Source organism: Motacilla alba, chromosome 10 (genome assembly GCF_015832195.1).
Source record: "Motacilla alba alba isolate MOTALB_02 chromosome 10, Motacilla_alba_V1.0_pri, whole genome shotgun sequence".
Lineage (NCBI taxonomy): Eukaryota > Metazoa > Chordata > Aves > Passeriformes > Motacillidae > Motacilla > Motacilla alba.
In genome coordinates this window covers 10472900-10486508 of record NC_052025.1, presented here as the reverse complement: position 1 = coordinate 10486508, position 13609 = coordinate 10472900, and the positions used below count along the sequence as shown (strand labels likewise).

The window sequence follows — 13609 nt, the reverse complement described above, 5'->3', positions numbered from 1 at the left end:
TGACATTTCTGCTACCTTCCAGGAAAGGAATTGTTTTTTGCAGCAGCTCCCTCTCTTATTCATTTTGAGAAAAGGATTAAATACTCCCTCTGACCAAGCTTACAGGCATGCTAAAGTGAAGCCACTTCATGCTTCTGGCCAAACAAAGAACAAAAATACCCACAATAAGCAAAAGCAGATGGCTTCAGTGGCAGGAAATGAATGAGCCAGACTGCAGGTAAAATGGTTCTCTGAACACATCGTGGAGGTTTGCACTGACAGGTTCTTTGTTATCTGGGGCCTCCCCACAGGAGGCCAGATGTCTCCTGTTGTGAGAGGAGATAGAGATGCTCTTCCTTTTCCTCCCCCTTTAACTTATGGCTGTTTAAGTTACTGCTAATGGAAGCAGAAGCCTGTTTTTCTCTCTTGGTCTCTGATGTTTTTGGAAACAGAAGAGATAGTGAAGGGGTTTTCTGATACGAAAGAAAAGGCCCAGAACTGGCCTTTACCTCCCCATGACCCTCAATTTAAAGAACAGGGAGGTCAGTGCTGCTAATTGCACTTGAAAGGATTAACCACTTGATTGCTTTCATTTAGTGGAACAAATTTTTTCTTTAGTCTCAAAGCTGGGGAAATGTATCAGTTGTACTAAGATGCTTTCAGTGTGAGATGGATGACTTGGTTTGGCTTCTTATACCAACACCAAAATTAAATAGAGGATGTAAATATTTTTATATATATGAGAGAAAAGGCAACTTCATCTGCTGCTCAGACAGGACAGATTTGCAGCAGAAGTGACAAAAACCTCCTTCCTGCCCCCATAAGAGGTTATCAGAGGAACAGCAACAGACCGTAAAGAACTGCAGATATTAGGTGTGCCTCTGTCCTTCGGTGTAACAAATGACTCTTCCATTATACTGAGGTTGCACTGGAAGAAAAAGACTCTGAACCCAGTTCCTGGACACAGTATGCCAGATCTAAAATCCTTTCTGTGCATTAATTTCATCTGAGAACTAAAACTAATTTTCTTTTGGAAAAGGTTCTTAATTCCCATTGTTCAAATAAAGTGAGATACACAAAACTTAAATTTGGAAACAATTTTTCACCTTATGAAACTATTTTCCAAAAGTAACGAAGAACAGCTTATACAAGCTTTTATCTGACCTCTGCTTCTTAAATAAAAAACATGTTTTCAGGGAAGTGTGTCTTGGAAGTAACTCCCCATCTCCCCCCAGATTTTTCTCTCTGGTTCTTGTAAAACATTAGGTCAGTGGGTTAATTTTATTTTTGTTTGTTTAAAGTGGGTGAAAGTTTCCTTCTCAAGCTATTATACTTGTGTGATTAAAAAAAAAATACAATAATCTTTGTTTAAGAAATACAAGAACAGATGGAAATGTCAAAAGACTATCAAAATTCATACCAAAGGAAATAACATGAGTCATTTAAAAAAGCCAAAATAACCTCTCAATAGCAATAAGAACCAAATGAGTAGTCAGTGTTGTTTCAATAGCACCGAGACACGACTGCTGATTTTTCTCACTGCTTGGCACATGAACTCAATATATAGGTAGATATAAAAATTATCTTTCTCATTCTGATTCAAGCCTGTGTTTCTTGTGGTGCTGTTATAGTTCACGCACATTTCATAATTTCATAACATAACCAGCATTTTGTTCTGCAAATGGGGATATGTTTTTGTGTCCACTGAAATACATTTTTATATGTGCTTGTGCAGATAAGCAGACCAATATGAGGTATGATGTAAGACAGTGTATTTGTATCTTGTGTTTGAAGCAATATTAAGATTTCACTATCCTGAAGCATTAAAAATGCAGTACAAATCAGCTATTTGAGCCTGTATGGACTACTGTGTAAGTATAAAAACATTTTCTTGAAGTACTTTTCCAAGACATTATTTCTATGTTCACCAGGGTGTGTGAGTGCCCTCCTAGAGAGTATGCTACAAGTATTAACAAAAACTTGGATGTTTTATTTAAAAAATAATCTATTGTAATTTTTCAGTCAGTCACTTTGACAAGATATTTTTTGTCTTAAGTAACACATTTCTAAGAATATTCAGAAATATTTATCCATCTTATATTTTACCTCTAATAAAACATTTTTTCCACCTTAAGAATATAATTATCAATGTATGATCTAAAATATATTCATATAACTCTGCTCTAAAGCCCAGGTCTATTACTTCTGCCAGCACTGGCTGTGCTGGTATAGCTTGGCAAAACTGCATTCACATGTGATGACTCTGACAGCAGCTCTAGACCAAAGACAAAACTCCCATCAGCACAAAGTCCTACTTAGACTGTTCTAATCTGCCCCATTACTGCAAAAGGAAAAACAGAGCAGATTCCCAGCCTGCCTAGTTTAAGGAAACCTTGTCAGAAATACTGTGGTCAGAACCACCATTTGTGGTGCCTACAACATGCCATAGTGACATTTGTTAGGTTAGTGCTCCCCCAAATAATATTTAACAGTAATAAACACTTGACTAAATTTGTTTGAAGGAGTCTAAAATTACCCAAGAAGTTGAGAATAATCCTAATATAAGAATACATGAATGGTACTACAGAAATCATACATTGTATAACAGTGTTTAAAGAGACCACTTTTTTATTACTAGAAGAATTTTCCAGAATAATTCTTGAAAGTATATAATTCATATTCAATTAATGTGCTCTTTCATTCTCTATTGCTGCCACTCTCCCCAGGAACTAAACACCATCTGTTCATTCAGTAAGCCTTTGATGCCACAAAGGTGAAATCAGTATTGCTGTGTAAACCACAAAGAAAACATCTGACATAAGTATTAGTAACAATGAAAAGCCAGCGTGTTAATTCCTTCTTACAGTTAAAAGAGATCACTCCTTATGGCAAGAGGGGTCGAGTCCTCCAGTCCCATCTCAGGAAATGTGCTCATCACAGTGAGCACATCAGGCCTGTAGGTTGAAGTACAGCAATATTTAGGAAAATGTAACTGTTTTCAAATAAGTAACTCTAATAAGACTGCTTACGTGAGCAATCTACAACCTCAAGCGTACAGGAGAATGTCTGCAGCTCACTTCTGGACATTATTTAGAGTACAGTCTATTTCCAAAAAAAATCCTAGTTATGTTTGTGCAGTTTATTATTAGAAAAAAAACTAGTGTCATGCACCGACAGACAGCTTACTCTTTTCCTGCACAACACTTGGCATCTTTAATCAATGTATACATAAATGAAAAGAAAAAAAGCAGATTATCATATTGTCCTTTGTAGCTCTCTTTCAAAATCTCCTGATGATAGTCCACAAGGAAATAATAAATTGCTTCTATTGTGGAAAGGTATGTATCTGGTTTTCCCTTCTGATGACGCCAAAAGCAAGTTTTCCTTGTCTTCAACTCAATTTGGAGTAACCCTGTCAAGGAAAAGAAGATGACCTAGATTAGACAATGTGGATTGGTGGCCAGAATGTCAAAAAAGACTATAGCTTTGATTTCTGACTTTGCTGCTAGCCTGCTCAGTGCCTGCATGAAAATAATTTCTCTTCCTGTACCTACACTCTTCATCTGTATAACTGAGGCAATAATTTTGTCCTCCTTTTTACCACTTTGATGAAGTGCTGTAAGTCCTAGGTTACACTCTTCAAATCTGCAGTTAATTACAAGTAATCCTTTCATTCAAACAGCCACACAGCCCTCAGTAAACGGCAGAGTCGCTTCACATGGCAAGAGTGAAACCCACACCTGCCAAGACTCATCAATGCTCAGAAAATTATTATTTCACCTTTTGCAAAGTTAATACTTTTCAAGTGTAAAACAGAATCCCTTAGACTGTTAGTGTTGCTGAAATAAGGACTATTTGCAAGAGCCAGGAACTTTTAATTTATGCTTGTTAAGTAACTGAAATGTCACTGAAATTACTCAGGAGTAAGTATGACAGCATCTTGTAATTAACTTTATTAGATAATAAAAGCATTCCCACTTAAGATGAAAGAGGGAATTTGGTGTCTGTATGGCACGAAAAGATCTTTAATCTACTTATAGTCTCTGTAACTATTCTATTATTCAGATGAATTTTAAACAGGTATCTTTGTTCTTGTGTTTCCTAAGATGCACAAATTATTCAAAACTGAAACCAACTTAATGTGTTATCACTTTGTAAACAGGATGGGCAGTTGGATCATGAAGAACAGGGTACACACCTGTCAACAATATCAGAAGCAGATTGTAAAATTATCTTTTTCTATCACAATCTGATACTCTGTCTCATGGGACAGTTTAATACAGGTTACAGTACAAAAAGCAGTACGGTCTAAGAATTGCTTGGAAGTTATGGACAGGGAAGTTTCAGTAAGGTCCAAATTCAGGCTAGAGCCCAGCACTTAGAATTAAACACAGTTTGTAGGCTAAAAGTGTACAATTACTTCAGTGTAATTGCAAGAGGGACTTAGTTGTTTGCTTTGCAGTTAGTAATGTATGGTATCCTGCATTATAGAAGAAATCTCAATTACAGCATTTTAAAAAAAGCCTGAACAGAAGAGTCTGTCCCTGAATTTAAATGTTATTATTGGCATTTCAGAACCAAAACCTCAAAACAGCATAGTCTAATTATTCCCTCTAATAATCCTACACATGTGAAACTTTAAAATAGCAGCAGGAAACTGCATTAAGCTTGGTGCCCTCAAGAGTTTCAACACTTGAATTCTCAGCCCAAACCAAAATGAAAACTTCCATCAAATCCAGCAATGCTTTCACCCTAAAAGCAGTGCAGTAAATCTCAGGGATGATTCCTCCAACGTAAACTCCCACGTAGTTGTGGTTTGAATACAAACAAAAGTTCACTGAAGGCAAGACCACGGACACTACTGAGCTTACCACAAGTGCAGTATCAGTTACTTTCAAACAAAAGACTTTAGAACCTTTCATTAAAAAAAAATAAAACCAGAGTGGGTTAAGGATAAAAGTTTACTGAGCATGTTTCATCTGTACTGGATCTGTACACAGCCAAAGGCAATGTTTGCTTACAAATACTCACCGTTCACATGAAACCCCACAATACTAATGAATAAGCTAATAAAATATTTGGCTAATATAAAGCAGTTCAAACTTACAGGGAAAAAAACCCCAAAGCAATCAGTTTCTTTAACAATCCTGATGTTGCCAATGAGCTCCATCACTCATGTGAGAAAGTCATCATTAGCATTAGATTCAACTGTTTGTTTTCTGATCTTGAGATCACTTTTAATGAAGTAATCAATTCTAGACAGTACCAACTCTCATGTATTTCTTGTCTTAAACTGATTTAGTTTTGTTTTCTAAAGCTATATTAACACTTTTTCAAGATATAGAACTACTTTTTGTCCAAGTTCTCTCAGCTTATTTTAAGATCAATGTACTCATTTGCTTTCTCTTGCAGCACAATTTACTAGATTTACTGTCTATATAAATATAGGCTTACAAAACACAAGGCTTTTCTTTACGTTTTCTTGGCTTCATTAATGTTTTCATTCAATATTTCTTGTAACTTAATCTTAATAAGTATGGCAATTACTTCTTATTTGGAATTATGAACACTCCTTTTTGAACTTTAACATATGATGGATATTTTGTTGGATGATGACTTCATTTGCAATTGAACTGAAAAATGAAAACAGTTCTTTATTTTTCATGTATGTACAACATAAAAATGTCATCAGTTTATGCCTAAGGAAACTCTGCACCATTCATCTTGGAAGTGAAAACTGCAATCTCTAAAAGGGGTATTAATGCAATTTATGTTCTTTATGACAAGCACTAAGGAAAGCAATACAGGCACAAGCTGTGCACTCTGTTACACCCAATGTGTGGATGGATACAATTCTCCCATACTAGAAACTGACTTGCATGATACTGTTAAACCTCAGCAATCCTGAAAGGTGCTCAGGAACCCAGGGGGCTGCAAAACAGCTGGAACCGAGATGTTCCAGAAAGGAGAGAGTAGTCCACCAAATCAGCATTGACAAGGGGAAACTGGAAACTATTCAAGATCTCCAAAGTAACACCAATTAAGACTTTTTGACTAATATATGCATAGGCTTCCATGGAAATTTTCAGTTCCCCTGCCTGCCTGCTATTTTTCTTGAATTCGTCCTCTTAAAATAAGTTTTAAATGCCTTATATTAACATGCTACATGCAATTCCTCTAATCTTTACAGTAATACTTCACTGTAGCTGATAGAGCATGTTTTGTGTTAAACTAAATACTTCTAACAGGATTTTAATTAGCCAATACATCATACTAACATGTGGGATTCTTTAATAAACTGACTAGACAGCAAGGCAACATTCATCTTCCATGTAAGAAAGTCTGTGAAATTCCTTGTAGGATCCAGTGTGAAGCAGTAGTGGTATATATGTGTGTATACATATATATAGCATATAAACTTGACAACCTGCCTCCCAGCTAAGTGCACTTTTTGCACTAATGAAAGTATTTTCAAACTCCTATTCATCTCAAAGGAAATGGAATGCTACTGCTAAATTGTTTTGTCTTTTGTGGTTTTAATTAGAAGGCTTAAATGTAAACTTCTTGTAAAGAACCTAAGACAAAAACTTTTTGCAGAATTACCAGTTTCTGCTCTCAGAGTTGGAAGAGTGTGGAGGGCAAGCAGCCATTCCCTTTTTGTCTGGAGTAGTGAGATCATGGAAATGTCCATTAACAACTTCAGGAGAAAGAGAATCCAAGCCACGACAAACCTGTGCTGAACCTGCTAAACCACTCACTTATCTTCTTGGGGCCTGTCTGCCACAAACATGTACACAAATGGTCCTGTGGGTCTCTGGAAAGCAAGCAGCCACCTGCAAAAAAATCTTCCTGGCTTCCTTCAGAGGCCATTCAAACTACTGTTCTACTGTCTAACATGACAGCTCCCATTCTCTGAGATGGAGGAAATTTGCTCAAATAGAGAAGTGAGACAAATAAATGTAAATGCTTTCTTAGTACTAGCATTATCTTTTTGCAAAAAAAATATATGACATGAAAAGTAACGGAGTCTTTGGCTCAGGAAGTATTTTACAACCCTGGAATAGGCTGCTGAATCCTTCATATACACACTCAGAGACAGGGGTACATACAAGCTTACACTGTGCTCAGGTCAGTTACAGACATATGTCCCTTAATCATTTCTGCAGCAATAATGTCTCAGTATCAACTGGTATTTTTTTACCTTGAAGTCGTTCATCAGTTATTATCTTGTTAGTTTGATTCCAGGTACTGTCAATAAATATTATTTTCTTCAGTCTAGTGCCTTCACTCCTGCTGCTTGAGACACATTCATTTGGATTTTTTTCTCCTTCAAGTTCTATTTTTGCTTGTTTAAGAAGAGGCTCTCTGGAACAGTCATCGTCGCTAGAACAGACACCTTTCTTGGAGTACTTTTGGAGATGGAAAGCAATATCTTTTACTGAAACTGAATTGGGGCCAGGAAATATAAGTGCTATCTGAATGAAGAAAACAAAGAGATCCGAGTGTCAATAAAATCTAATAGAACAACAGGAATTGTTATATTAAAGAACAGAACTTTTCTACCCTGTCTATAAACATTTAAATCAGGACAAGATGAAATCGTATCTCTTAAAAATATTCTATTTTTTAACACAGTGTGAAATCCATTTTAAAAACATGTTAATGAATTGAGATACTTAACAGAGATTTTTAATTAATGTTACTTCCATACCTCTATTACCAACTCTAAAACTTATGTATTAAAAGATTTTTTAGCCAAGACAATGGTGTCAGCCCGGAGATAGCTCAAAGGTCACTTGTCACTGCAGTATATGGGGCAGGAGGGCCAGAAAGGATAGCTTACCATTTAAATGAACATATACATCCAAGTTCATAACTCACTTTTTTATCACTATGCTATTATAGACAAGACTTGAATTTTAGTTGTTTTCCTGTGTCATAGTGAATGTTAAAAATTTTAAGGAGGTTTAAATATGAGCTAAATGAGCACAACATTCAACTGCTGTTTAACTTGCTCCAAGTTGAATACTTTCATTTATAGGCAAAATATTTCTTCAGATACACGGTAAATCCAATTCTCCATTATGTGAGGAGATGAACATAGAAAGTTCAAGGTGGTTAAATAGTGCTGCAGTCTTTCTCAGCTTTGGAGAAAAGGTTACAGTCCAGAACTGTGTGTTTGCAGAGCTAAGCTTTGAGGGAGCTCAGGATGGACTGCACTAATGGAACTGTCATTTCCTCCCTGCAGGGCACCACCACTGCAGGAGGAAGCTGCACCTCCCCAGCAAAAAGCCTGGCTATCGCCAGAGAATCTCTTACTTCGTGTCTCTTCTCTCCGTACTCTGGAATGCAAGGGTATTTATAAATTGTAACATCATCAGGTGCCAGGAGCTTAGCATGCACAGCAGTGCTTTTGCCATCGGTTTCGTTTGGGTGTTTAATAATGTCAATCTTCAAAGGTAACTAGAGTAAAAGAAGAAAAAAACAGTATTTATCATCATATTTACAAACATCTGTACCAAAGCTTATTCAAAATTTGGAAGAAATTCCTATTGGCATGTAATTAAAATGTATCTGATGATTTTTGATAGATTTAGAACTAAACTAGAGACAAGTTAGAAGAAGCACCTATTACATTCAATTTATGCAAATAGCTAAGTAAGCAGTGATGCACTTTGGAATGCTGCCAGCAGTAGTGGAGTAAAATCTCCAGAAACAGAATCAGCAAGGTAAGCTGGATGTGGTCTTAATTTGAGCAATATAATGGTTCTAAATATTAATACTTATCTCTATTAGGTATTCACCCAACTGTGAAAATTATTATTTCAATGAAAATATCCCTAAGTTTACTAGGTCAAATTTCAAAAGTACTTCTAAAGTATTTTTATTACACTTTCAAACTCCACTGTCTTCAAAATGCATCTTAGATGCTAACTGATTCTGCAAAATGTCTCTGTCCTCTCTGATAGTTTCCCCAAGTAACTCAGCTGAAAGGCATTACACTATTTATATCTTAAGAGTAGTTATCTGAATTATAGAACCATGACATATAGGAATGTCTTTTAGGTCACATTTTATGTAAAATTCACCCTTGGTTTGGACAAATTTTTTGTTCACAGTATAATGTTTTCTGGCCAGAGTTATTAGAAACTAAGAATGTGCAAGAGCACCATAAAGAAACTTTCAACAACTAAGTGGAAACACAGTTGCATGAGAAGCTTAGTGACTTCAGCCTATATTCACATCTAGAAGATGAGAATAAATGTTTATGTGAGGATTGGAACATTTTCAGTGTTTGTACATGTAATTCCTCAAGTAAGAACAGTAATTTTATCTAACTGTAGTTTATTCATACTTATAGCTGCATTGAAAACGAATGTCTGTAAAGAATGAGTCAGAAAAGAAATGGCTGCAGACAGACTATTCTCTGTCCACAGTAACTAAAACCCCAAAGATATTACAAAAAATCATTAAGAAATACTAACCTTCACAGTCGGAATTTCTTTGGTAGGGACAGTTTCAACAGGAACAAAGCATGTATAACAATAAAACATCCTTGAACTATTGCATCGGGGGCATTTTGATCTCCCACTCTTTTTTGCCTTTTCCAGTACTTCCTGGGATGCTAACTGTAATTGTTGAAGTGGATTATCTTGAATCGATGATGGAGTATGCAGCAGGCTTTCCAAACACTCAGTATTTCTTTTTGCTCCTTGAGCGTTTTCTTCATTTAGAAGTGTAGATGAATTTAATGACATGGTTAGCTGAAACAGACAAAATGTTGTTAAATAAAAAGCCAATTACTATGAACTAATCTACTGGAAAATATTCTCTATTATCCCATTTAACAAAACCATCTCATTAAAGAAGGTATTTCCTGTAACAGAAAGAATAGTAAAATCATCTGATTCAAGAGATTTCAGAAGAGCATGAGATAAACAGCTGGAAAGAACTTGAGATCTGCATCCTTAATGCACAGATGCACATTCACTATCCCACTCACTTAAGTACTGCAGAAGTCTATTATTTCTCTGTTGTTAAGATCTGTGCCTAAAAGTTTATGAAAACACTGATAAGCAGTGTTTACCTGGATGAGCAATCCCATTAGTCTCCAACATGACTACTGACAAGGAATTATAGACAGGATGGAAATTTGTAAGACAAAAGTTAATTGTGCTAATTTAGATCTCTATCCTAAAATTTACTGCATGTGGGCCAACCAAATAACCTGAATGAAATCCTTCTTGGATAGAACTTTGTGAAATAGAAGAAATTTTCCAGGAGAAGACCTTGAGGCTGAAAAGTAACAGCTAGAGGAGGGCTTTGGTGCCCCATGCACCAGATAGTAAGTGCTGACCCAGTCTAGACTTCCACAAGTTTGTGTTTATTTAGTACCATCGATGGATTTTTGTCAGGCTTTCTCCAGGACAGCTGTTGTCTCACCCTCTGCAGCTGGCACAGAATTTTTACCATGTACTGTGAGCAAGGCATGAGAAACATGACCATGTGCCCACCCCAGGGCAGACAGAATTAGTGCTGCTGCGCTGTCACAGCCCCCTCACTGAGCACTCGGGCGCTCTCTCATCCCAAAGCAGCTCCCAGCCTGCACAGCCTGCAGGAGTTATAAACTGCCTTTGGCACTCTGTGCTGCATCACATGCAATGAAAGAAGTTATTCTCAGGATTTGCTTTCCGCTAATTTAGGTTTACTTTTTCATGTCAAGGATCACACTTATGAAATCATGTAGCAAAGTCATGTTTAACAAAAACAAACAAACAGTAAGTCCTGAAATGTAATCCAAAATGAAGCGTTTAAATAAAATCAAATGTAATGTAATTGGAAAGTAACAAAACCAAAAAACTAAGCTAAGTTTCCAACACCAAATTAAAATCAATCCCAGAAAAAATTGTTATTTTCTGGTAAAATTAAATACTCATGCATGCTATGATACCTTCACCTCTGCCAAGGTCTAACTTTTGGAAAGTCAGGGAAGTCCACTCAAATAAACACAAAATCTAATATGCATACGAATTTTCTAGAGCAATTTGCTTTCAAGTTTCTCTGAGATAAAGCTGAGATAAAAAGAAACTTTTCAGTTTCTCTGAGTATACTTTACATCTCGGAGTGACCTGTGCTATTATCAAGTTTCCTCAAGAAGCAGAGGGCGAGAGGCCCTGGAATTGGACATGCATTCCCAGCCTGCAAACTGATTCTTTTCAGTGTAATGCCTTACACTCTGTGGCGCTCAACGGTGACACCCTGAAGCACTTTTGTTATCGATGCTGACAAGGGATACGCTGTGGCCTCAAAATGATAGCTGCGCCCAGGCTGCAGCACTATATATACAGTACAGGACATTCCAGAAAATGACAGACTAGAATTTTAAGACCCAAATCCATTTCAGACACATATTTTTAAGACTAAACAACTCCATCCGCACCTCATCTCTAAACCCCTGGTAAATCGCTGCCGGTGGAGGGTACCCTCCACACTCCAGCGGCAATTCCAGCACAACTCAGCACGTCGGCCGGTGCATCTCGGGGGATGCGTGCAGTTCATGGGGTGCCGCAGCTCCCTCCGTGCCGCCGCCCGCCGCTGTCAGCCGAGCGGGATGAGCGCAGGCCGGCTCCGGCGTGCAGCGCTCGCAGCTCCTGCGGCCGGGCAGCGCAGGGCGCTCGGCGGGCACAGCCCGGGGCCGCTGCCGCAGACACCGAGTAACAGCGCGGCTCCGCCGCCGTCCCGCCGCCGCAGCGGCACCGAGGCCCCGCGGGCGCAAAGCCGCTTCCGACCGCGGGCCGCCCGAGCCCGCCCGCGCACAGCGCGGCCCCCCGGCGCTCCCGAGCCGCGCTGCCTCCTCTCTCCGGCCGCCACCGCCGCGGAGGGGCGGGAGCTCCTCAGCCGATCCTCGCCCTGCTCCAGCGCCCCCGCACCGCCCGCTCCTCACCCGCCGCCCGGCGCGTCTCCCGCGCGGCCTTCGCAGGCCCCGGAACCAAAGTGCCGGGCTCGGCCGCCGCGGGGAGGCGGGGAACGGAAACAGCCCGGGGCTGAGCGCGGCTCCCGCCCGGCCGCCTCTGCCTCAGGGGTTGGTGTTCGTCTGGGCGCCTCACGCCCCGCATGGGCTGCTCCGTGCTTTGGGTCACAAAAAACTGGCCAGAAGCCACTTCCAGCTGCCTGGGCGGGGGGGAGAATCCCAGCTGGGCCCTCGCCAGGTGTTCCCTGCCCTGCGTTCCCTGCCTAGCTCTGCCCTCTACATAAGGCGGCACCGCCTGGAAGGCGCTGGGGTGTGAGGCTGCGGCTTTGGCTCCCATGGAACTCTAGGAAAGATGGATTAGAATTTTTTTTTTTAAATTTTACTCTGCATTTTCCCCCGCACCCAGTGGTACCCTTAGAGCATATTTATTGGCTGGAGGAATTGTGCTGCCGCATTCCTCTCTGCTTGTTTTGCGTCTCCCTCTAAAGGGAATATGGGATCCCTTCTGTGGGATTCCTTGGCCTGGTTGAGGATGATGCTCCATTGTAGCATTTACCCAATATTCAGCCTTTAGGGTGAATTTCGGCTAATCTGCAACCTTCACAGAGCTTCCAGCTTGTAAACAAAATACTGAAATATGTGAGAATACTGGCAGATTGGTCACTTTTTCTTCAGTGTGCACTTTAGAAGTGCATGAATAATAATGGTATAACATTGTGGAGGTAGTGAGACAGAAATGGAAGTTCTGTCTGTGATTCAGTGCCTTTACATATCTTTCACATATTTAGTATGTTTCTTAACATCTAAGGATATGAAGTAGTATTTTGTATATTAGAAGAACAAAACCATATGAATGTAAATACTGAGAATTGAGTTTGAGTGTAGGTTGTATTTCCAAGACCCTTGGGCACCGCAAAAGAGCTTTGTAGAAATGGCACACCTTTAGGAGAGCAGCCTCTCTGCAGTTAACTTTCTTTTTTCTTATAGCATGGAGGAAAGTGCCTGTGTGCTGTTCAGCAATTTTCTGTTGGAACCTTGCTTGAGTGATGATCCTGAGTCAAGCTTTGTTTATAAGATTTGATCAGGCCATGCCGTTACTAACATAAGAGAAAGTCCTGAACCCTGAGGCAGAAGGTTCTCATGAGGATGAAAGGGGAAATAGCTGGTTCTGATTTTACCTTTCTCTCTTTCCTTACACTAGTAGGAGCGCTAGGGAAATCTTTGACTATAGGTGCCTTTCTGGTTTGTTGAAGAATTCAGTATAATGTGGTTACCAGGGATTTGTCAGAATGACATTCTTTTTGGAAGAAGCAGGACATTCCTTTTGACCTGCCTACATTATTTGCAAGTATTAATTCACTCAAATGTTTTAAACCAGAAAATTTCCTCTTTTGAGCTTTGAACCAGAACTTTTTCCCCCACTGGAACAAAGAAACAAAAAATGCTTGAAAAGATGTAGAACATTTCATTACAAAATTTAATTTTTTTTATAGTAAATATCTAGGAGGAGGAACCTGACATAAAAATGGAAACACTTAAATTTAGGATAATATCAAAATAAATTATTGAATTTTTACATTTTTAAGTTGGTTTTACTTAACCTTTTTACCCTGAAATCACAGCATCACAGAATGAGCCTGTGTGTGTTAATAGTTTCAG

At 39.0% G+C, this 13609-nt stretch overlaps 1 protein-coding gene across 1 annotated transcript; it reads right to left on the bottom strand.

The window, feature by feature from the left end:
* Nucleotides 1–1729: 1729 nt before the first annotated feature.
* On the bottom strand, nucleotides 1730–11857 carry DTWD1 (DTW domain containing 1). The gene is given in 7 exon segments (XM_038147395.1): nucleotides 1730–2852; nucleotides 2855–2933; nucleotides 3166–3391; nucleotides 7181–7454; nucleotides 8299–8442; nucleotides 9465–9743; nucleotides 11420–11857. Coding segments are annotated over 6 exon segments (1020 nt in total). The 5' UTR covers nucleotides 9738–9743; nucleotides 11420–11857; the 3' UTR covers nucleotides 1730–2828.
* Between the last annotated feature and the right edge of the window lie 1752 nt (nucleotides 11858–13609).